The sequence below is a fragment of the Marmota monax genome, unplaced genomic scaffold (genome assembly GCF_021218885.2).
Source record: "Marmota monax isolate L192 unplaced genomic scaffold, Marmota_monax_Labrador192_F-V1.1 WCK01_AAM20220418_F8-fsc00007, whole genome shotgun sequence".
Classification (NCBI taxonomy): Eukaryota; Metazoa; Chordata; class Mammalia; order Rodentia; family Sciuridae; genus Marmota; species Marmota monax.
In genome coordinates, this window is record NW_026692781.1 from 4330088 (window position 1) to 4356005 (window position 25918).

The 25918-nt window shown below is 36.8% G+C and overlaps 1 protein-coding gene across 2 annotated transcripts in view; it reads right to left on the reverse strand.

Moving 5' to 3' along the window:
- Abcb11 (ATP binding cassette subfamily B member 11) overlaps positions 1 to 25918 on the reverse strand; it is a 92898-nt gene that overhangs the window by 55524 nt on the left and 11456 nt on the right. For both annotated transcript variants that reach the window (XM_058580159.1, XM_046447222.2), the window contains exons 3-11: positions 25485 to 25587; positions 24204 to 24225; positions 21771 to 21819; positions 20760 to 20998; positions 11792 to 11879; positions 10162 to 10295; positions 8343 to 8514; positions 5128 to 5252; positions 2071 to 2245 (exon numbers count right to left, since the gene is read on the reverse strand). In XM_058580159.1, coding sequence (XP_058436142.1) covers positions 2071 to 2245; positions 5128 to 5252; positions 8343 to 8514; positions 10162 to 10295; positions 11792 to 11879; positions 20760 to 20998; positions 21771 to 21819; positions 24204 to 24225; positions 25485 to 25560 — 1080 coding nt within the window. In that variant the 5' untranslated portion in view covers positions 25561 to 25587. The remainder of the gene's footprint in view (positions 1 to 2070; positions 2246 to 5127; positions 5253 to 8342; positions 8515 to 10161; positions 10296 to 11791; positions 11880 to 20759; positions 20999 to 21770; positions 21820 to 24203; positions 24226 to 25484; positions 25588 to 25918) is intronic.

The following is a 25918-nucleotide window of genomic DNA, read 5'->3' on the forward strand; positions in this document are numbered from 1 at the left end:
CCTCTGCCCTCTCATTGTACGCATGGAATGAAATGAAGGAGGGCTTTCTCTGTGCGGGCCTTTCTACAGAGTGAGCAGATAGAAGCAGCTGAGGCTAAAGCCACCTACTGGTATCCCTGGTTTGGTAAATGTCAAGAGCTTTTAGAAGCATTTGGATCGATAAAGACAAAGGACTTTAGAGTGAGATTTCATACCTTCAATATTTTCACTTTTCTAATGTACAAAACTATGTCTAAGTTGTAAGGAATAGTAATACTTTCCCTTTTAAAGTTCATAAAACATTTTAATATGTATTATCGTATTTAATTTTTTAAACTAAGCTCAATGACATGCCAGATGTTCATATTTTTAGTGTATTATGATGCTCTTAATGAAATAAAGTCAATCATTTGTTTGTTGGTGGTGTTGGAGATTAAACTGGAGGCCTCAAGTATGCTAAGCAGGTCCTCTACCACTGAGCTACATCCCAGCCCTAATCATTGCTATTTGTAAATAAAAATCTTATTCAATTTTCCTTAAAAATATATTTATATTAAAAAAGTAGATCTCAAACTATAAGCTTTCAGATAAATGTGTGTGTGTGTGTGTGTGTGCGCACGCGCACACACACACACACACATGTGGTGCTGAGGATTGAACCCAAGGCCTTGTGCATGCAAGGCAAGCACTCTACCAACTGAGGTATATCCCCAGCCCTTTTAGCTATATTTATAGCTGAAAAATACATGATTTTGATATATTTTGTAGTTTAATTGTACCTGTTCCATCCAGAATCTGCAGCCCAAACATTTTATTTAGGAATCTTTTGTTTGTTTGTTTGTTTTTGTTGTTGTTGTTTTGCCTTCTTTTGTTTGGGATGGGTCTAGCTATTTTGCCCAGACTGGCTTTGAACTCACAACCCTCCTGCCTCAGCCTCTGACTAGCTAGGATTACAGGTGTGCACCACTGTACCTGGCATTATTTAAGAATCTTATATGAAGTGATTTCCCATCTCCCTGCGAGCTCAAATAAAACAAGTATTCTATTTTTACTTCAATTACCTCATAGACTTTACTGTCTGAGGGCAGAAAGGGGTGAGGACACATGTAAATAAGCGCAAATGCTCCATGTGAGACAAGTGCTCTGAAGAAAAGCTGCAAATGCCATGAGAAAGAATGACAGACTGGATGGGGATGGAAGGCCAAGTGGGAAAGTGCCATTCAGCTGAGAATCCAGGGGGCCAGTGCAGACCACCACTAAGGAGGAAAGACCATGGGAGAGGAAACAGGATGGGAAGCCCTCCCTGACCCCAGCCACACTGGTCACCCTGCTATTCACTCTCACGATTCCTTGTCCTCTGAAGCTCATGTTGCCATTTGCCATTATGCACTTACACGATTATTTAATTATTCCTTGTCTTTCCCATTAAACTGTGAATCCTACCAAGCTACAACAAAACAAAACACATACACAAAAAAAAAAACCCACAAAACATTTCTTTTGCTCACTATTGAATCCTCTGAACTTTGGATGGCTCTGGCATACAGTAGATGCTCAATAAGTACTTAGTGAATGAATAACTAACGGAAAGGACACTGAAAGTTAAAGTGGCTATGGCATTAGTAATGGCATGACACAGCACAAGTGAACAATAAAGTCTGTTTGTATTGTCTGCTCAGTTGAGGATATTATTGACTCTATACATAACTCATTATGTTTCACAAATATGGCCATTAGGTACAGAGCTTGCACTGTAATTAAATTAAATCATGTGATCTGTTAATTTTTAACTGAGGATCACTGACTTTCCATTTTCTTGGCATACTATCATTTGGACTCAGGCAGAAAACCATCAATTTATAGCTATAATAGTTTTAGTTAATTAGAAATCATTAAATCTAATCAATCCAAATGCTCAGCAGCTCTTCACTCTGGAATGCCTAAGTATTGTTTTTCTGCAGATAGACTCGGTCAGATCATTGATTTCTTTCCTCCCTCAGACACTAAAGGAATAAACCACACGTGTAATCCATGGACCTTTCTGAGATTCCAGCAGGAAACGTTACATCTAGATCAACGAGTTCAAAGTACCTGGACAAGAGTTCCTGGTGTGTATTCTCCTTCATCCAGGATGAGTTTGGAGCCGTACCAGAAGGCCAGCGCATAACAAAAAAAGATGAGACACCACATGTATCCAGTGAAGAATCCCATCACTATCCCTTTTCTAATTCCCCAGCGCTGGGCAAACACAAGATTTTTCTCATATCTGTGAAGAGAAAATGTTTGAGGTCATATCAGCAGATATAGCTCAAGTTATAATATTTAAAACAGGCCACAATGCAGTGGTTTTACTCAATCATCATAAAACCACCCCAAACATAGAGAAGCTTTAGGGAAAAAAAAATCCACAATGACCTTTGCAATTATTTAAAGTCTGTTTAAAACTTTCAATGTAAAGTTGATCAACTTTTCTCCATCCTCTCTCCACTCCCCATCCTCTGGTAACCACTTTTCAACTCCCAACTTCTATGAGATCAACTTTATTTTATATTCCACTTGAGTGAGATGATGTGGTACTTGTCTTTCTGTGTCTGGATTATTTTCCTCAACATAGTAATCTTCGATTCTATTCATGTCATTGTGAATGACTGGGTTTTGTTCTTTTTCTGCTAAATAGTGTTCCTTTGTGTATATGTACCACATTTTCTTTATCAATTCATCAGTTGATGGATTGACTATTTCCATTTCTTAGCTCTTGTGACTGGTGCTCAACAGACATGGGAATGCAGATGTTTCTTTGACATAGATTTCATTTCCTTTGGATTCATAGTCGGTGGTAGGATTATCAGAGCATATGGTTGTTCTATTTTTAATTTTTCGAGGAATATTAATAATGCTGAACATCACTAATAAACAGAAGAGGATTTTTTTCTTTGGTGAAAAAGTTTTAATCTGGGTTATTTGTTCTAGTTGTGGGTTTTTTTCCAATTTGTTTACTTTGCTATTGAGTTTTTAAGTTCCTTACATATTCTGGAAATCAACTCTTTGTCAGATGTATAGTTTGCATATATTTTCTTCCATTATGTAAGCTGTCACTTTGTTAGGGGTTTAGCCCCGCTGCTGAGCAGAAGCTTTTTAATTTAATGTAATCCAGGTTTTCTTCTAGAAGTTTCATAGTCTTGGGCCTTAAATTTAAATTTTAATCCATTTTAGGTTGATTATCATATATAGTATGCAAAGGAATATTAAATTTTCTTCTGCAAATGAATATTAAATTTTCCCACACCATTTATTAAAGAGACTGCCCTTTCATCATTGTGTGTTTTGGGACTCTATCAAAACTAAGTTAATTGAAGGTCAATGTGTGGATTTATTTTGGGGCTCTTTATCTGTTCCATTGCTCTATGTGTCTATTTTTAAGCCAGTACCATTCTGTGTTGATGATTAAATGTAGCAAGAGTTTGAGATCAGATAAAGGTGATACCTTCAAATTTGTTCCTTTGCTCAAGTCTGTTTTTGCTGTCTGAGATATTTTGTGGTTATGTATGAATTTTAGAATTTTTTTTCTATTTCCATGGAAAATGTCATTGGAATTTTGACAGGGATCAGATCAATTCTGTAGATTGCTTTAGGAAATATGGAGATTTTAACAATATTCAATTCTTCTAATCCACGAACATAGGATATCTTTTCATTTGTTTGTACTTTCTTTAATTCCTTTTATTAATGTTATATAGTTTTCAGTGTACAGATCTTTCTTCGCCTTGGTTAAATTTATTCCTAAGTATTTTAAATTTTGTACCTATTACAGATAGGATTATTTTCTTAATTTCTTTTTTCTGATAGTTCATTGTTAGGGTACAGAAACACTACTGTGTTTTGTATACTGATTTTGTATCCAGCAACTTTACTGGATTTGTTCATTTCATTTAACAGTATTTAGGTAAAATCTTCAGGGTTTTATCTATGTACTGTGTCATCTGAAAGCAAAGACCTCTTCCCTTTTTCCTTTCTATTTAAATGTCTTTCCATTCTTTCTCTATACTAATCGCTCTGGCTAATAAAAGTGGCAAGAGTGGTCACCCTTATCTTGTTCTTGACCTTCAAGGAAAAGCTTTCACACTATGGAGTATGGTTAGCTATGGGATTGAAATAAACAGCTGAACTGTGTTGAGGTTCATTTGTTGAGAGTTTGTGTCATGCACAGATGTTAGATGTTGTCAAATGACTTTTCAGCATCTATTGAGATGATTGTATAGTTTTGCCTTTCTTTCTGTTAGTGTGATGCATCACAATTTGCATATGTTGGGCCATCCTTGCATCCCAGGGATAAATTCCACTTGATCAGGGGAAGGACGCTAAATTTGGTTTGCTAATATTTTGTTGGGAATTTCTGCATCCAAGCTCATCAATGATATTGGCCTATCATTTTTTCACTTGTATCCTTGTCTGTCTTTGATATCAAGGTGACACTGACATTATGAAATAAGTTTGATGATTCTCTCCTCTTTAGTTTTTTCAAAGAGATTTTGAAGGATTGGTATTAGTTCTTCTTTAAATGTTTTCTAAAATTCAACAATAAATGCACTAGGTCCTGGACTTCTCTTTGATGGGAGACTTTATTACTGATTCTTTCCTTACTCATTATGGTCTGTTGCCGTTTCCTATTTCTTTATGATTTCATCTTGGTAGGTAGTATGTTTCTGGGAATTTATCCATTTTTTTCTAGGTTATCCATTTTGTTGGCATAAAATTATTCATATAGATTCTTATGATCCCTTATATTTTTGTGATTTATTGTACTGTCTTATATAGACTCTTTTTGATGGCAGCAAACAGCATTATACAGAATGGCATGAAATGCTCTATATGCACACATATCATCAGAGTTTGAAATAAATTTCTGACCTTAACTGGCTTTCTGAGAATAAGCAACTTCAACACTTTCAAAAATATATTATTAAGGTTTTGGACTTCTGGTAGTGCTTTGACTAATCTGAATGATTCTGTGAAGCTACCTGTTGACCAAATGTTTCTTTTGATCAGTACAGACCATGGATCTGCCATTTTGTACAGAGTGAGAAAAAGTCAGGGTACTATGCAGATTGATGAAGTTCAGGAAAATAATAGACATTCCAATTAACCAACCTTTCGATCTCTTTTTCCTCACCACCAAAAGCAGCCACAGTTCGCACAGAGGAAATTACTTCATCAGCCACTGACCCTGCTTTGGCATAAGCCTTCAACTCAAGGTCTGTAAACTTGGCCACACTCTAAAGTTCAAAAGAAGAAGAGAAAATATAAAGAGTAGGTTATTAGGTAGCTGGGCAATGTGCTGATCTCAGGGGCTCAGGAGGTCGAGGCAGGAGGATCACAAGTTCAAAGCCAGCCTCAGCAACATAGAGAGGTCCTAAGCAACTCAGCAACATCCTGTCTCTAAATTTAAAAAATATAAAAAGGGGCTTGGGATGTGGCTCAATGGTTAAACACCTCTGGGTTCAATCCCTGGTACAAAAAAAGAATGGGCTATTAGGTAAGACAGGAAGTCAGGTTGTCATTTATTGATTCATTTAACAGAGGTAAACACATGACAGGTTTAATATGCCACTAGATTCCCACCATAACACAGGAGGAAGGAATTTGGTCCAAGTTTGGTTTATGTTAAGCCCATCCTTGAGTGTTTGGTTTTTGATATATCAAAATGACTCCAAAAACTCCCTCACAGAGTAAATCCCCAATGCGACATTCTATAGCACTAAAGTGTCCCACTCATTATATTGATGAGGTTCCCAAGTCAAATCAGGTCATATTTCATTTCTGTTAGTTAGAAACCATTGCACAATTTATAGACAAACCAGAGAAGCAAAGACTAGAGGCCCATGTGGAATATAGAGTGAGAGAGTTCAAAGGCACAACACTGAAGAGGTAGCTCCAGAGGAGAAAGCTTTAGATAAATGTTACATCATTTTGACTTAACTGTAGGGGCTTAATTATACTTTTTATTTTTACAAAATGAAATGAAAAGACATATGTTCTTAGTAACAGACAACTTACCTTTTCTAAAATTAGACTTGGATTGAGTCCTAGTAAAAGTTAACTCTCAAAGAAATCCCTGTACAGATTAAGAAACATGGAGGAAAAGCACATATTGTGGAAGATTCACTATATCAGAAATCTAAAAACATATGTAATTCTCAGAGCAAGGGAGTTTATTTTCCAGCAGTTTCCCAAACTTTCAGCAGCAAAAGTATGATCAAACAAAATATTAGGATTCTAAAATACAAAATGAGTAAAAATATTTTTCAATATATTTATTATTTTATCAGTCCACAGTTTATAAAACTTCATGACTTGGAAAGGCATTAGTAAGGATAGAAAAATTGTTTTCATCAACATTAAAATTTTGCACTTGGTCATTATGAATGACATTGTAGTTTTATCATACTCCTTACCTAATTTATTCCTGAAATATGCATTTGCAGCACAATAATGATAAAATTAAGTAGTTGTGAATGTAATAATAGAATATTAAATTAATCTCAGCACAACTTCAATTAAACTGGTCTAGGAGGGACTGGGGATACAGCTTAGTGGTAGAACACTTGCCTGGTATGCACAAGGCCCTGGATAGATCCTCAGCACCACAAAATAAATAAATAAATAGCCAATACATAAATATATTCACCCAGCAGCTTAAGAAATCTATATTTGGAAATACATGACAATTGTTCATGTTTCTCATCCTGAATGTTAAAACTTGACAAAAGCATACAAAACTTACAATAGTTTCTAACATATTATATATTGCCCATCTCTACCTCTTTTGCCTTCACTTTGGATCTAGTGAAATGGCGCAACAGCATTCCAAACCCATTTACGAGCAGTTGGAATGTGGGCACTGAGACAACAAGTCAGATTATAGTCCTAAATCTGTTCATGACCAAGTCAACCAGACAACATTTTGAGTTTCCAACACACTAAAACATGGCATATCATCTATTTGAATGTGTATATTAGTTGATCACAGGTTTGAAGGAAGAGATTAAACGTATGTAAGCAAAAAAAAACAAGCTGAATCAAATGCAGCACAGCTGGAAAGTATTCCATAGGAAAGACTGTGGTCAAGCTTGTGTGATGCAGTGGGTTTAAAAAAAAATGATAAAATACATTTTCTCTAATGGATTCTGTGCCAGACAGTGTATTTCAGTGTGTTACTTGGATAATACCCTAAATCATCATGATGATATTCATGATATTCATATTCACAATTATATGATCCTACTTTATATGTGATTATATTCATAATCATCATATTATCCTACTTTAAAGATGAATAAGCAGGTTTTGATGAATTAAATGTTTTTCTTGAGTCACACAAACTTGTTAGTAAGAAAACCAGAGGGTGACAGAGTGGAGTGCAGTGAGCTCTTTGCTACTGTCACTTTCAGCCTATTTTCTACATTACCTGTGAAATAATATAATTTATTAAATAATATATCCAGTGTCTTATAAGACTATTTTGCTAGAAAATATCAGGTAGATTGATTCCTTTTGTTCAATGATGTATAGAAGTCACGCAGCTTTTCACTTAAATTCTACTCTCATGGATAGCAAAGTTTAGTGTGCCTGAACCCACGACCTGCTTTCCATTGTGGATGCTCTAAAAGTAAAAAATAATAATGCCTAAATCCTTGGGAGTATTTTTAACTGGAGTGTCCCCAAACTCCTACATTTGGTCTTAGCCTTAAAAGCTGAGAAACAGAGATGGTAAGAGAACACTCAGAATGGATCAGACAAGCTCTCTCGGAGACTGATGAGATGAAATGGAGAACACAGCTCTGATTACAGAAATCTTGTTGAGTTCCTTACTGATCTGGGTATATTTGTAATATTTAAGGGAATCATCTGATCTCTGGAGCACATAGAGAGCAATAAGAACACTGGAGAGTAGGTGGGGATTTGGCATCAGGGGGTTCCCTTGAACTCAAATCCTGCTCTGTAAGCTGTACAGTCCCAGTTAAGTCCTTTTACTTGTTAGAGCTTCAGTTTCTTATATTTAAAACAGTGTTAGTACTTTCATTATACAATTATAGTAAGAATTAGAGATAACAAATATGAAGCTCCTAATAATACCTGGCAAAATAGTTGATGTTCAATAAATATAGTTGTTTGATATTAATAAAATAATATTTATCTTATTAAAATATCATTAATTCCTGATGTATGAAATTTATTTGATGCTGTGGAATAAATCAAAATAGCAATAATTATATCGACTAAACAAAGAAGAAAAGCTTCATATTTTGGTTTGTTTATGAGTGCAAATGTCTTCCCATGGAGGAAAATCAAAAAGACATTCTTACCAAAGCAATGATGCCTGCTCCAATCCCAATGAGAGGGCTGACAGAAATAATAACGAAGGTCAGTTTCCAACCCCTTAAAAATCCCAATAGGAACCCACAGATGGCTGAGGTCATGCGCTGAATGAATGTGGCCATTTGGTCACCAATGGCTTCATTGATTTTATTAATATCACTAGAAACAAGAGAGACTTGAATCACTAAAACAATTTGGCCAACTCACATGGCTCACTGAAGTTCACTTTCTTCTAAACACACCCATCTCTGGCCCACCATTGTCCTCAGGTAGTATAACAGATGCTCAAATCTTAAAATATTTGCTGCACCTTGGGATGTGATCTAGCTTCTCTGCTCATAGCCAACTTTGGTCACAATTTCCCAGCTGATATCCATTCGACATTGATGATAAATTTTGGAAACAACCTTATTTGTCTCTCTTTCTTGCAGTTAATATCTCTGGCCTGTCTGGAGAGTCCTTCCCTTCAGGTCTGATAAATCCTCTCAGCCTCAAAGGTCTATTCACATACCACCTCAGTCATAAATTTTAGGTATTCCCAGGAAGAAGTAGTATCTTCCTCCCTGTGTTTCCATGGAAATATGATTAATCTGCGTGCTTTGTGTTTATTTGAATGTAGTTACTGCATTCTGTTAATAAGCAGCAGTGAATAGTGGCTAAATGTGGCTGAATTTAAACACAAGCTGTTTGTGGACAAATCACTTTACCCTTTTTGTGTTTAAGCTTTCTCATCTATAAAATGGGGATAGTAACAGTGGCAAATAATGAGAATTAAATTAGCTAATATACGAAAAGCATGTACAACAGTACCTTTCAAATACTAAGCCACCAATATGTGTTAGTCTGAGTATTTATTTGTTTTCTCCTCTTATTCCTTTGGCTAGTCATTCAGAATATTGGTGGAAGACAGTCACATAAAGTTCCTCTTATCCACATGGAGAAAAGAGGGCTTGGGACTTAAGTGGGACTTAAGAGCAAGAAAGAACCTAAGGAATACCCAGAGATTAGATCATCATATTCTAACAAGTTTAACATCCAGCTGTTCAAGATCACAGTAAGTAAGCGGTAAGTAAGTAACTAAGTAAGTGCTAGAATCTAGGGGCCTAAACTTTAGCTTTGTTTTCTCTGAATATTGTTTTTCATGGAAACTCAAAGGTCAACCCAATTCAATAGGGTTCAACTGGTTCTAACTCAGGGCTCATTGAGAAATTCTGGGGGCCCATTAATGATCCAAACTATGCTATACTTGGATGTAAACTGGCTATGTTGAGGTGATGATGATTACAATTTGCAGTATTAGGGATTGCACCCAGGGCCTCTTGCATACTAAGCAAGTGCTCTACCCTGAGCTTCATTCCCAGCCCATAAACTGAATTTAAATCTGGTTTTCAGTTTGAACCCTTCTCAAACTATTTTTGGAATTATCTTTGTTTTTTTGTGTGCAGAAATTATTTAGATAATTAATTTCGAATTGTATTTTCCATAGGTGTGTAGATTAGAATAGCCTGCTTCCATTTCTCCTTCTGAGGTCAAATAAACCTACTTCTTTAAACTCTTCTATTATACTTCATTTCTAATGTTTTAATCAAGGGCCTACAACCCAAATTGAAGTTACCTAGCTTCAGTGTTTAATAACCATATTTAAAAGGCATTGCCTATGAAAAACGCCAGGCTTTCTAAGAAAGCCAAACCTAACGAGCAAATATATTCAATCTAACTGAAGATATTTTCAAATTGTTGTTTAATTTAGAAACAAGTTTTATTATCAAAAACATGACACTTAACATGACACTACCAGCAGCTTACTCAGAGAATCTTGTATTCAACTCGCCCACGGCATGGCAGTCAAACCACCCGATTTCCATTCTCATTATTCTCCTAAAGTAAAATTTTCTCATTTTCTGTATCTGATGGGCTCCAGCAATGACCCAAAAGCACACCTGAAAATGGACAAAAGAACGCTTAGCATGGCGATGTTACAAATATTTAACTCCTTCTCTTTTCAGAAGATAACACTTTTCGTGTAATGGTTGAAAACAGAAGGGAAATAATTCACAAAATGCCTCTTCTTGGAACCTAAGGAGTGATTTCTGGCACCGGCGACTAAAAGTGGAGGTGAGCAGAACAACTTTGGAGGGTGTGGCCAGAAATCTGGGTTTGGATCCAACTCTGACACATTAACAACCCCTTAACTTCTAGACTTCACCCTATCAAAAATGTTCACTTTCTCCATGAGTGAAATAAGGCTCATAGCACCAAAACCAAGACATCGTTGCTCTAAAAATCACAGGCTTTGCACACTACTTCTGGGTGAATTTTCCCCCTAACAGGTATGCTGATAAGCATTCATATGTAGGTTTCATGCAATGATTTTTAAGGACATGTAACACGAAAAGGATGGAACGTGCAGGGAAGCTAATCTGCGGTTAGACATCTCCTAGTGAAGAAAAATGGGGTTCAATTCTCTTTACAACTAATAATATCTGGAATTCTTGAATAACTTGGAAGAGGAATTTAATATTTTTTTTCATTTTAGAAGCACTTGGTTTTATTGCACAGAAGCAATTGAAAGTGGACTCCAGTGGAAAGTGCGCCCTGTTGTGATTCAGTGGCCAGTGCCCAGCCTCATGGGCTCCCGCTCTTGCAGAATAAGAGAGTGCTGGGCAAGGGCTTGACCACTCCTTTGGAAAACAGAAGGCATTCGGGAATAGGTTAAGACATCTCAAGCATAATGTGTTTCTAACTGCTCATTCATTATTGCGGTCATCTGTCAGTACATACAGGAAGTAAATGCACTTATTTGGAGAGGAGGGGAGCAGTTTTTGTAGCCAAGTGTTTACGTGTAGCATTCGGCATATTATCACATTCGGCTACATAAGCTATCATAACATAGTTGTCCATCGCCTGGAGAGGGTTTGGGACACGGGGTGGGGAGGGGGTCAGGAACTGCAGAAGGTGGCAAAAAATGGAAAAGTTTTCTTCCTTAAGAAGAATTAAATAATCCTAGGCCTTCCATGACTTAATTCACATTTACAGAATGCTGGTTGGAATGCAATTTAATGAGACTTCAACAATGACAGAGGAAAAGAAATTACACTGTGCTTTCCTTTACCTCCACTTGCTTGGCTTTCTCCGGGCTACTCAGTTCTCTCCTACAAACACACCCACAGCTGTGCTTTCTGAGCTCAGGAGAGAGAATAAAGTAGTGAAGGGCAAGAGAAATAGACATTGCAACTAAAAGTCTACTCTCCCCTTCTGGACAACTGATTCTGTTCCCTGAGAAAAGCATCCCACCCGCTTTCTGTCACATCCTCCCAACACAGAAGTGCTATTTTTATGGTTTTCCAGTAGCTTAAAGGTTAAAGTCAACACTGCATTTCATGTAATGTCAAGAGCCCAGATGTTGATCAGTAAATAAAATGGAGGTGCTACTAACCTGAATATAGCCTAAGAGAAGTACTGCGGCACCAGTAATGGCATAGAAACTGGCAAAAAAAATCATTTCATTTTCAATGTCCAGCAACCTTCAAAAGAGGGAGTGGGAGAGATGTTAAGACTTACAGGTAGGAAGAAATTACCAAGGGTTACATTTGTATGTACAGAGGGATTTAAAATATATAGCTGGCCATGGTGACACATGCCCATAATCCCAGCGGCTTGGGAGGCCAAGGCAGGAAGATCACGAGTTCAAAGCCAGTCTCAGCAATGGTGAGACGCTAAGCAACTCCGTGAGAACCTGTCTCTAAATAAAATATAAAACAGGGCTGGGGATGTGGCTCAGTGGCCGAGTGGCCCTGAGTTCAATCTCCAGTACTGAAAAAATAAATAAAATTAAAATTAAAACAAAATATATGAAATATATGTGCTATGTAGTTCTATTAAATGAGTGAGGCATTTTATCTATGCAAAATTATTATCAATTCAACCAAAACTCTAAATAGATTTCATAGTACCAATCACAGAAAATATGCTCATCCCCTTTACTTCTATAAGCAGAGATGCTAAGAGTGTAAATGATCTTTCAGCAGTTACTAGAAGAGAGGGGTCCCTGAATGGTTGCCCTGTGCTCCCTTCTCCTTGGACCTTTCCACTCATATACATGCAGTGATAGAGCAATCATAGCCAGAGAAAGGTTGAAAGTCTGACAGACTGTCTAAAAAGACACATAGAATGAAGGGGGCTGTAAACCAAGAGGCTTACCATTACCTCCTGTGGGAATCTAAGCCAGCTTTTCAATTTCTCCATCTCAGAGTGACACTGTGAAAAATGTGCATGTCATCTTTCCAAAGGGGAGAAAAGCCCTTTCTTTGCCCTGTCTTCTTGCTGACTACAGCCCAAGAAGCTCCCTTTCAAGACAGTTTCTAAAGTTGAAGCCAAAGGCACTTGCAGGAAATAGCAAGAAAGCGCTTTGCATTTTCCCCAGCAGAACTACGTGTGATGGCACAAGGTTTGGGATTGGCAGGACCAGGAAAGGGAGGGGAAAAAATATTCTAAAATTGCTTTCAGGAAATAAGGAATGTTACAATTAGAAAATCAACATATTGGCTGATAACCATGCTGACCCTTTAAGACAAGTTAAATGATAGATGATTTCTTTCAAAAAGCAGAAGCGCATCTTCATCATGGATGAACATCCTGCACCATTCCTGTTCTCTATCAGACCTTCTTGTGACTCAAACTTGAATTATTCTCTCCCCTTAGAGAACTCAGACCAAATAATTTACTTAATATAGAACAAACTTGTTTCACAAGTTTTATTGCCATCTGGCAGCAATATTCTATAGAAGGTAAAAAATAAAATAAAATATTTTTCTTCCTTAACAGGGAAGGGTTAAGTAAACCTAGCTCTTCTATCTCTCAAATATAGAATATGCTTTTGATTCACATTTGCAGAATTGGGGTTGAAATGTAGTTTGGCAAGACTTTAACAATGAAAGAGAAAAAAAATTTACATTTTGTTTTTCTTTACTGTATTCCATATATTTATATGGAGTATATTCGTATTTTTCTTGCTAGTAAATTGCAGTCTACTTGAGGTAAAGGCTGGTTTTATACTGTTTGGGCACTCTTCTCAAAGTGTGGTACAATATCTATATAAAGTAGGTAATCAGTAAATGCATCTTGATTTTACTTTGACTTTTAAAATACTAATAAAGAAGAAAATAACTGCCACGGTCAACTCCTCTGACAATCTCTAAAGCAGGTAAAACTCAAATCACATCTCCAGATTATTATGGAAACTAGGGGAACCTAGAAAGCCAATGGTCTCCTGCCTGCACTGTAGACTAATCCCCAGGAGTTGGTGCTACCCATTATCAGCACCAACTGCAGGCCAAGTGCTATGAGATGGCAGAAGTGTGTCCAAGTCCTGGTTTCAGAACCTTGGTGGCTCTGCATTCCTAAATAAATAGGACACTTACCGATAGACAAATAACTTACCTTTGGGCAAAGTTACTTTATAGAACATTCATGTGAACTGGTTGCACACTTACCACTAGCTAGATGTTTATTTCAGAGAATGACAGCTTTCCCCACAAGAAACTATTTTTCATCCTCATTCAGGAGTTTTCACTTTTTTTTATTTTAGCCATTCTGGTAGTTGTATAGTGATATCTCATTTTTATTTTGTTTTCCCCTAACTAATAATATCGAACATTTTTTTTCATGTGCTCATTTGCCATCTTCACAGCCTTAGTAAAATGTCTTTTTCCCATCTTCTAATTGGAGTTTGGTTGTTCTTAACATTGAGTTTTGAAAATTCTTGATGTCTTCTAGACTCTAGTCTTTTTGTTCTACATATAATAGGTAAATATGTCTCTCATTCTGTTTTGTGTCTTTTCACCATTCTACAGGTCTTTTGCAGATCAAAGTTTTTAATTTTAATGTGAAATCCCTAATGGAAAGTATTGATTTTTTCTTTTATGAGTTTTGCTTTCGGTTTTAAGTCTAAGAACTCTTTGGTTATCCCAGAACATGAAGTGGTCTCCTATATATTTTTCTAAAAATTGACACTTTAAAAAATATCTGGGTCCAAGATCTTCTTGAGCTTTCATATGGGTGCATTTTTTTAAACTATGGATATCCAATTGCTTGACTATCATGTGATAAGAAGTTTATTCCAATGAACTGCTTTTTCTACCTTTGTCAAAAATCAGATGTAAGTGTGTGAATCTATTTCTGGGCTCTCTGTTCTATTCAACTGATCTGTATGTCTGCCTTCTGTCAATACCACATAGTCTTGATTATAGTAGTTACATAATATACCTTGAGATCAGGTAGACAGATTCCTTCCATTTTATTGTTCCTTTAAAAAAAAAAACTGTCTTAGTTACTTTAGCTCTTTTCTCTTTTCACATGATTTTAAAATAATCTTGTATCTATAAAAAATTAATCAACCTAAATGTCTAACAATGGCTCAATGAAGAAAATGTGACATCAAGAATCAATAAGAGGGATGAAGTCAAACTAAAAAGGTTCTTCTCAGGAAAGGAAACAATCATCAATAACATTAAAAGAAAGCCTACAGAATGGGAGAAAATCTTTACCACATGCACATCAGATAGATCACTAATCTCCAGGATATATAAAGAACTCCAAAACAACACCAGAAAAGAAAGGAAGGAAGGAAGGAAGGAAGGAAGGAAGGAAGGAAGGAAGGAAATCCCAATCTGTAAATGGGCTAAGTAACTGAACAGGCACTTCACAGAAGAAGAAATATGAATGGTCAACAAGTATATGAAAAAATGCTTAACATCTCTAGCAATTAGTGAAATGCAAATAAAAACTACTCTAAGATTTCATTTAACTCCAGTCAGAATGGAAATTCTCAATAATACAAGTAACAATAAATGTTGGCGAGGATGTGGGGAAAAAGGTACATTCATGCGTTGCTGGTGGGACTGCAAATTGGTGCAACCACTCTAGAAAGCAGTATGGAGATTCCTTAGAAAACTTGGAATGGAACCACCATTTGACCCAGCTATCCCACTTCTCGGTTTATACCTAAAGGAATTAAAATCAGCATACTACGATGATGAAGCCACATCAAAGTTTATAGCAGCTCAATTCACAGTAAACTATGGAACCAACCTAGGTGCCCTTCAACAGATGAATGGATAAAGAAAATGTGATATATATATATCAGCCTTAAAGAAGAATGAAATTATGGCATTTGCAGGTAGATGGATAGAGTTGGAGAATATCATGCTAAGCAAAATAAGTCAATCCCAAAATATCAAAGGCCAAATGTTTTCTCTGATATGTGGATGCTGATTAATATGGGGGTTGGGGGTGCCTAGGGAAGAATGGAGGAACTTTGGATGGGCTGAGGGGAGTGAGAAGAGGGGTGGGGGTGTGGGTTGGGAAGGATGTACATGTATGAATGCATGAACTGTGTGACTCTGCATCATGTAAAGCTAGAGAAATGAGAAGTTATGCTCCATTTGTGCACAATGAGTTGAAATGCATTCTGCTGTCATGTATAACTAATTAGAATAAATTTTTAAAATATAGATATATAGATGGATGGCATAAAATTCAGATCTCCAAAATAAACATATGTTTATAGTACATTTATTTTGATAAGGGTTCTGAGACTATTCAATGGTAAAGAAAGAAAGAAGGATGGAGGGGGTGAAGGAGGGAGGGAAGAAGAGAAAGGGGGGAGGAGAAGGGCAGACGCAAGAAGGAAAGGGGAGGAAAGAAAACAAGAAAAGAGAGTCTTAAAAAAAAAAAAAACCCACGCAGTGATAACTGACTATGTGGAAAGGAATCGTGGGACCCATACCTCACATCACACAGCAAAATTGACTCAAAATGAATCACAGATCTAAATATGAGAGCAAAATTATAAAACCCTTAAAAGAAAATGTAGATTTAAGTCTTTCTGACTTTGGATTTGACAATGATTTCTTAGATATGATGACAAAAGCAGAAGCAACAAAATAATAAAAGGGAAAAATGAAGTAGATGTCACCAAAATTTAAAATGTAGAAGATGGACATCAAGAGATTGAAGATAACTCAAAGAATGAGGAGAGTCTTCTAAAAATCCAGTATTTGATAAGAGACTTGTATCTAGAATATCTAAAGAACCTCATGACTCAGTAATAAAAAGACATAAGCCAATTTTAAACAGGGCAAAAGATCTGAATAGTCATGTTCCAAAGAAGATATAAATATGACAAATAAGCACCTCAAGAGATGTCTGACATCACTAGCCTTTAGGGAAGTGCAAATGAAAACCAGAAGGAAATACTACTGCACACTCACTAGGTGAGTTACTGTATCAGTTTCCTATGACAGCTGTAACAGATCACCACAAACTTGATGGCTTAACACAAGAGAAAATTTGTTCCCTTATATTTATGGAAAACAGAAATCAGAAGTCAGCTTCACTGAGCCAAAAGCAAGTTATGCCAGAGTTGTGCCATCTCCAAAGGCTCCTGGAGAGAATCTCTTCCTTACCACTTCTAGCTTTTGGTATTAGCTGACATTCCTTGGGTGTAACATCATTACACTGTCTTCCTCTATAGTCACCCTGCCTCTCCTCTTCTCTCTACAGTCAAATTGCCCTCTGCCTCTCTCTTGGTAATTGTCCCTGTTAAAAGCAACTATGGGTGCATTTAGAGCTCACCCGGATAATCCAGGATGAACTCATCTATCCCAAGATCCTTAATTTAAACACATCTTTATTGATTCTTTTTCTGTATAGGGTAATATTCACAAGTTCCAGGGACTAAGGTCTAGATCTCCTTAGGAACCATTATTCAGCCTCCTAGAGCTATTATCAAAATGTAGATAACATGTAACAAATGTGAGTGAGGATGTGAAAAAATTGGGCTCCTTATATACCACTAGGGAGAATGCAAATGGTATAGCCACTCTGTAACCCAGCCTTATAGTTCTTCCTATGATTAAACATGTAGTTACCACATGATCCAGCAATTCTATTCTTAGGTATTTATCTAACAGAAATGAAAACATATGTCCACACAAGAATTTTCACACAAATGTTCATAGCTGCGTTATTTGTAATAGCCAAAGAGTGGGAACAACTCAAATACCCATGGACTGACAAATGGATAAATAAAACATATTATGTTCACATAATGAAATATTATTCAACAATAAAAATAAATGACACACTGGTCCATGCTACAACATAGATAAAATTTGAAAACATTTTTGTTCCCATGCTACATTAATGGAGTCAGCTACACATAAAAGACCACATATTATACAATTTCATTTATAGGAAATGTCCAGAATAAGAAAATCTACAGAGATAGAAAGAAGATTAGCATTGCCCAGGAATGATATGAATGGGAATTAAGGGAATCTATATAGGTAAGGGTATAAGATTTCTTTGTGGTAAGGAAAATGTTCTAAAATTGATTGTGGCATGGGTATACAACTCTGTGACTATACTTAAAGCCATTGTACTGCACACTTTAATTGGTTGAAGTTTTTGGTATATGAATCATATCTCAAAAAAGCTAATTTTTTAAAAGTTTGTAGTTTTAAAGCATCTAACTTCAAAGTAGTGCTTACATGACTAAGTTGAACGTATGTTACTAAGAAAATACACTCAAGTGAAAATACATCCTCAGATTTCCAACTTCATGCATCCATAGTTGGGGCAAGCTTCCCAGTGGTGGCAAGGGTCAGCCTCCAGTGGGACCCCAGAGATTCTTCTCTTTAGGTAGTCACATTCTTATAAAGTCCTTCCAAAACTGTACTGGAATTGATCTATGTGACCAATAGATTATCACAGAAATTATAGTATGCTTCTTCCATGATTGAGTTAAAAAGACTTTGTTGCTTCCATTTATTTATACTTATTTGGGTAAAATAAAATTGTATTATGATGTTTTAATTTCCTATTCTTTCATCTGCTTTCATTCTTTTACTTATTTACTATTCTGAGCAGAAATTCTGATAAGCTAATCAGGAGCCTGCTGTTCTGTAATCCTTATCAGTGTCACTCACTGAAAGCCATTATAAGAATTTAAATTAAAAATTCCATCCAACAGATTACTAGAGATATGTGGAAAACAACATAAAGAAGAGTAAAACTAGCTCCTACAATTATCATGCATCCTTACGTTGCTAAAATTAATGAGTTGTCTTGTAGATTCCAAGTCTAATACCTCTACTATAAGGGGTAGAGAAATTGTATCCTTAATGATATCTTTTTTTCCAAGAAAGAAACTTGAAAAGGAAATTGGGGGACATTGGAGTCATATTAACTACTCACAGATGGGAAATGTTCTCTCCCTTGTCCTCTGTCCCATCTAACTCCATTTTCACAGTGATCTTAGTACATAAAAGCTAAATAAACATGTTATTCAGAAATACAAGAAACAGTACTCATGTTAGTGACCATAAATAACTCACAATGAAAGTATTTAACTTATCAGAACTCCTGGTAACCCAATGGCCTAAGAAAGGAATGCTCTACACAGTTTCAGATATCTGTATGAAATTTTCTAAAAAAAACTAAAGGGTAAATGTTCATTTACATGCTTGGCATCATATGAATTCAGCCAAAGCCAATGTTCTGCTGAAAATTCCCAGGGGTCACAGTAAGAATGAGTAAAAGGAGCATGAGCCACAGAAAATTCCTTTCTAACAGATGCCTGATACAAACATGAAATGTAGATTCATTCTTTAATTCATCTAACAAATATTTATGAACACCTATTATCATGGAAAGGCCTCAAATTTTGAGCTCTTAAACATTTATTCTCTGGGGCTGGGAATGGAGCTCAGTGGAGGAATGCTTGCCTAACATGTAAGAAGCCCTGTACTCAATCCCCAGTACCATAAATAATAATAATAGTCAAGAATTTACTTTCAATTTTTAAGGCATAACAGGATATACTCACTGGAATTTTTCCTTGAAAAAAATATCTTCATGATAGTTAATTTATTAATGTTATTAATGGTTTGAGTCAATTTACATCATACATGGGGAGAAAGATTAACTTTACATTTTGTGGTCATACCACTCTGTAAAAAGTAGTTCATTTCTGTCCTCCAACAAAAATTAAGCATTTAAAAAGACTGTCATTGCACTCAAATTCTGTTAAACAAACTGCTCCGAGTCTTTCAGATGGAAAGAAACTTCTAAGTTTAGAAAAGAAAACAAATATATTTAGACACTAGCAAATTTATTTCTTATGAGTTGGTGTGTTCATTTTTCAAGGGTAATTCTGCCAATTGTGTGTTATCTTGTGCTTTTTCACCATTCAGCACCTACCAGTCTGAAACTACATATTTATGAATGATTGAATGATAGTCTGGCTGGCTAGACCTAAGGTCGCCAAGATGAGGACAATGACTTCTAAGGTAACTGTGTCCTTGATGCTTCCACCATTTCCTGGTACAATAGTTGGTGTTCCAAAGATTTTGGTTGAATGAGTAAGTGAATGAAAAACCCTCAAAGTAGAAAAATCACTGAAGAGTATCAGTGATTTTGCAAAACTTACTCATAGTCGGAATCAAGCTTGTAGAAAATTTCAAAAATGAAGATGTGAAATAGAAATTCTTTTGAGGGAGTCATTCCAAGTGTGTGTCTAGGCAGGGTGTGCCCTGCCCTTGATTCTTGAACCTGAGTATATGGATTTATACGTGCAAATGAGTATGTCCTGAACCTGAGGCAGCATGAGGCAGGACGCAAAGTCCATACTGTGACAATGAGTCAGCCCACGTGCACTACTGACTCACTGATTACCAGGTGGCCTGTCAGGCTTATCACAGAGAACAGTAGCACAGTTACTGCACCTGGCTGAGTTCTGGCTATTTCTGCATAGCTACCTTCCAATCACAGCACCACACCACTCTTCCGTGGACACTCAACTACTGTGACCAAGGACTCTCTACTCCAACACAGCATGCTCATTATTCGTATTAGTCCTTAGCCACAGCCCTAAAACTAAGGGGCAAAAGGGAATTGGGGTGGGTGCTCTTGATTTGAGATTCCAAAGTGAAATTCTTCTCCCTTGTGGATTAAGTATTGATAGTGTCATATTTAAGCACACAGTCAACAAAACAGTTAACCTTTACCACTGTATTTGAAAAATTATTTCCAATTCTGTTTCTGTTAAGTTTTATATTTAGAAGTTGTTAAAATCTTAACAACTACATAAAATAGTGCTTATTGGCATAATGGAAAATTTGAGGACACTTGCACAATTTCCATAAGATCGAATTCCCTTAGTATTGTTATTCATTTCCTTTCTCATAAGTTGGAAAGAGCTTCAAGGGAGAGTAATTTCTAGAAATACGGGCAAATTAATATGTCTGTTCTGTGTTAGATGCCTCTCCACATCAGCCAATATGGGCCCATTCATACATTTTGAATTATAATTCAAGACATAAGAAAAATTAAAAATAGCCTACCCACAACGTGTTCCATTTGTCACACTCTGGTTGAGGGAACTGTTGATCCATACTATGGTGTTATTCACACATGCTTTTCCTGGAATCTTGAGTTCTTGTATTTCAATGTCATAGTCAATAAAAACATCTGTCATCTCACCAAACATAAAAACCATGCCCGGCTGGGCTAGTCCATGGAGAAATGCACATAAACTTCCCACCAATATCAGCCAAATGTCAGTTGATGAAGAAAATCGAAACTTGAAAAACAAAGGATTAGGGTTAGGGATCATCTATGGATAAAAGGTAGGAGAGGAAGGAGGACTACTTAATTTTTGTTACTAGATTCTGGTAAGTATACTCAATACCAGATTTTATGTGAATCATCTTAATTAAGTGGCCGAGTTCATACTAATCATATCAAAATAAATTGTACATCGATTATTTAACACTTGAGTCTCGTATATTGTTAGATCATCTTCTTTTTTCCTAATCACTGAATTTATTCTCTTTATCTCAGGAGCTGACTTTAGTGTTCTGCTATTCATCTGCAGCATAAGGGGGAACTAACCACTACCACAGATGCCATTGCCAGGTAGATATACCATGTGGTGCATGTAGCAATGGCACAAATTGGCTCACAGAACTGATAACAAGAATGGAGAGTGCCTACCCCATGCCTAGAAATGCTTGTCTATCTGGTGCAAATTTGGGTAAATACCTAAGTTATAAAATTTCAAAAGACTTGTCATAAGAATAAATATATATGATGCTACTGTGATGATTTTCCTTACTAAAATGATAATTATGAGTTCTGTGATTATTTCCCAGGAGACTTTGTGGATTTGTTCAATCGGTAACATATTTCTGATCACTATTCAGCATGCTATCATATAGGTAAAGCTTATGACTGCATAAGTTATCTCTGTAGTTAAAAATCTGCCAGTATAACTAAAGACGTAGCATTTCCTCTAGGGTCTGAACAATTCACAGTGGCAAACCCAGTGCCATAAATCAGTACAGTTTTATTACCAGTTGAAAGAAGCCAACTTTGGTGCCTTCACCTTTCTTTTCTTGTAACCTGAGAAGAAAATAGAAATTTAATGATCATCTTTTTCAAAACAATGAGAAATTCTCCCCAGGTGTGAGCCATTCTTTAGCAAGAAAAAAACATTCCCAGGGATTAGGAAATTCCAGTCAAATCTGGTTATGTTAAAAATAACCTTTCATTCTTCTAGAGATTTCAGTAGAGATTCACAGAGGTTTTTCTGAGAGGTATTGAGAGAAAGTAAAAAGGCCTCAGCGCTCCCAATTATACTAAGATATAAACCATTTTCCTTCCGTCATGACCCTCCACCTATTGATGCCTACGTTTCCTTAAGGATAAATTGAAGAGGTTGGATTAGCTGATGTTAAAGCTTCCTTTTAGCACTTAAAATCTTAACAACTACATTAAATAGTGCTTACTGGCATAATGGAAATTTTGAGAACACTTCCACAATTTCCATAAGATTGAATTTCCTTAGTATCGTTATTCATTTCCTTTCTCATAAGGTCATGCTTAACTTGCCTTTAGTTTCCTGGGCTCCAAGGGTCTGCACTTCACTGAAGTCACCCATTCCACGTACATACCCTGGACCGTGAAACTACCATGCTTCTGACATACTTCACTCCACTATCACTCTGTGACAGTTCATACATCTTGTTTTCTCACTTTTTACCTCCTTCCTCGGCTATTTGTCAACCTCAATTAGTTCTGCAGTCCCTTAAACACTCCAGTTACTTACCATCACTAAACCCCACCAAGATTTCGCTTCCTTCCCCAGGCATCGCAAGTCCCACTGCCTGGCCTCTGAACCACATCCTCACCATCACCCTCAATCCTTTCCCTCAAGTCTATCTCTGCCTCCATCCTGCTATTTACTCGTCCCCTCCTTAAGACAGGCTGCCGGGCCTGCTAGAGACCCCTCACCACTTGTGAACTAAAGTCAACACATGTGATCCTATCTCTTGGCTGCCCTCATCTTCCCTATCAACCCAGGGTGGAATCTTAAATCCTTATGGAGATCTCATCCAAGGCCATGATCTGGCCCCATTGGCTCTCTGATCCCGTCTCCTACTCCATTTCAATTCTTAGTACTCTAGTCACCTGGCCTCTTGCTCAATTTTATCTATGCCAAATGTCTTCCCGCCTCTGGATGTTTATGTTTGCTATTCTTTCTCCTAAAATGTTCTTTCTTCAGATATCTACATGATACAGATACCTTATATCAATCAGTCATTCCTTCCAAAGTCACCACAACAGGACCTTCCCTGGCCAATGTCTCTTAATTGTCAACCCTTCTCCCTCACACATACATACATTTCATATTTTAATTTCCACGTTTGCTTTTCTTTTCCTCTCAGAAAGCGAGTGAGAGGTTATCACTAACTACCATGTTATGTGTTTTATTTATTTGTGGTGTTCATTCTCTCTTACTAAACTGCCATCCTCAAATGCAAAGCTTTTTGCCTATTTGGATCTTTTCTGTATCCTCAGCACCTACAACAGTGCCTAACACCTTACAGGCATTCAATTAATTTTTGTGAAATGAGTGAGTGAATGAACACGTGCTCTCCATCTTGACCCCCAGTGCTGAACTCCATCCGTGGACGAGATCACTCTCGTTCCTCTCAGCCGCAGCTTTGTCAAGCTGTTACTGTGATCTTCACATTCTACACTCACCTCCTCTAAAAACAAAAGAACTCCCTCAGCTTCCTGCTCATCTTTTCTTTGTCATTCAACAACATTCCCACCATTTTCTCTTTTCCAACCAGGGAGTGAAGTGTGTTTCTTGGAGGACCAGGCTGACCCGACCTCTTCTAGCCCAGAGCTAACTCTTCCACTTCACTGCCTCCCACTGCCATGAAGAAGACTTAGGATTTCAGAAACCCCCAAAGCCCTCCCCGTTTTGCCACCTCCATGTCAGGAACTCCCCTGGTGCCTCTCTTCTGCTTTCTCAATTAGACCCCATCTAATCCTGCTTCCACACCAAACAGTGGCATTTAGTTGATAGCTGTTTATGAGAATTTAAATTCATAAGCTAAGGAAAAATATCTAATGATTAAATTTTAGTTTTCTATTATTTGCCTATGGGAAGAATATGGGGTTTGGAGATTTCTTAGTGTCCATGAAATCATCCTCGTCTAACTTTTCCTCTGCTCACTTAGGCTAGGAGTTCTATGGTATTCCTGAACACCAGAGGAGATTTGGATCTAATGCAGAAGGTATATTCAAAAACATTTTTAAAATCAAATTAGAGCAGTGTTTAAAAGAAAAGGATGGATCATTCATACATATATATAATATATATGTAATTTTATAGTAAGTATGATGTACATGAAATAGTCTCTGCTTTATGCCTTTTATAGGAATATTATAGAATTACTCCGAAAAGAAGCTACATCATTGAAAAAGTCACTTACCCTGATTTCTTATCATTGTTATCTGTTAGGATAAAAACAATGCATAAAGAGGTTAATAATGATGACACAATGCAACAACATTATTAATAATTTTGATCTGGGAAAACTTTCCTATAAAGTTCTTTTATTTCATAAAAATTTCAAAATGATTATCTGTCTTTTCTTTCTTTCAGTCTCAAAGGCAGATGACAGATAGACAGGCAGGCAGACACGTTTTCAGGTTCAGGACTGCTGCCTTGACTACATTTCTGTATTTTTATCCAAGACATAAATATTTATGTTTTCTGAACAGCCAATGGAACCAACATTCCTAGATTAGCTGAAGAAAATCAAGGTTTTTTTAAAATTATAAAATAAAATGACTATGTATCTATTTCTTGATTCTTTAGAAACCGAATTCACCTACTTAATAGACCACAATTTAATTAGATAATAAGATCTCATTGATACTTCCACGTCAGTGGAAGGTGTGAGATTGAACCACATAGAATCTTCCTGACCACAGGGTAGAAAGTGAAAGTGGGGGTCCAGAGTCATGGGTGCAAGAAGTCACCAGAAACGAACCCTGGGTGCTTTGTGGCTCTTCACTGTGGGATAGCATATCCTGGTTCCCCTGACATTTTAATTTAATTTAAGAGTCAACATACTTTATAGTATAGACACAGGGTAATACTCTGGCTTGAGAATCAGGCAGAACTGGATTAGAGACTTATGGTTCCATCAATTATTACTCATGTGAACTTTATCGAGTTTTTAAAAAGTCATCCAAGTTTATTCATTTGTAAAATGCAAAGTCACAGGATTTAAAAATAAGAGAAGAGCTTAGAATCATCTGTGCTGACAACATGCCAGGTACTGGCACTACAGGCCCCTGCCACGTAATCTGCTTCTGGCCAGCAGTCTCCCGCACAGCTCCCCTCAACATCAGCACTCAGGAAAAGATGGCTCTGTCACTGCCTCAAGCAGTGATAACTGCACAGGGTTCCAGTTAACAGTAACAGCCTGCCTGAAACCATTGGACTCTACCCAGCAGAGACGTCTCCCCTCATTCATCCACACTTTGGTGCTCTTACCTAAGCTTTCAGACTTCCTGTCACACAGTTCCAGAAGGAACCACACGATTGTTTGTAAGATTCATACCCAATAACTGTTGTCTGTGTTGTTCATTTTCTCTGCTTCTTTCAGCTTCACTAGCTTGTCCCACCATTGATGGTCACTTCCTTCCACTTTTGAGTTCACCTCTCTTTGTACAAGAGACAGTGAGAGAAAAGGGCCACTTACATGATTCGTCTGACTCGAAAGCATGATTCTCCTCTCCAAACTTCTTCACACTGCGGAGAATTACGGAGTCAGACATGATAGTTGCAATCTGCCGTCAACAACCCTACAAAATAAAAGCATAATCACAATTATCATCTCTTCACTGTATTTAACCAAAGTAACTGGAAAAAAAAGAACAATTTGGTTCAAGTAATACACTTCACTAATTGATCTCAAGCAAAAGCAGGGTTTTAAATGGGCTAATAACTCAATAAAAGAGCCTAATTATAAGGAAAGATAAACTGAAATCATTGGTAATAGCTTCTCTAGTTAGTGGATAGATGATTTTTTTAAATTTATTTGTTCTTTCTTCTTACCTATTATTTATTTTTAATGAGTTAACATAAAAACTATAAGAACGGCAAACCAACTAGCGACATGCTTGAGTCAATGTA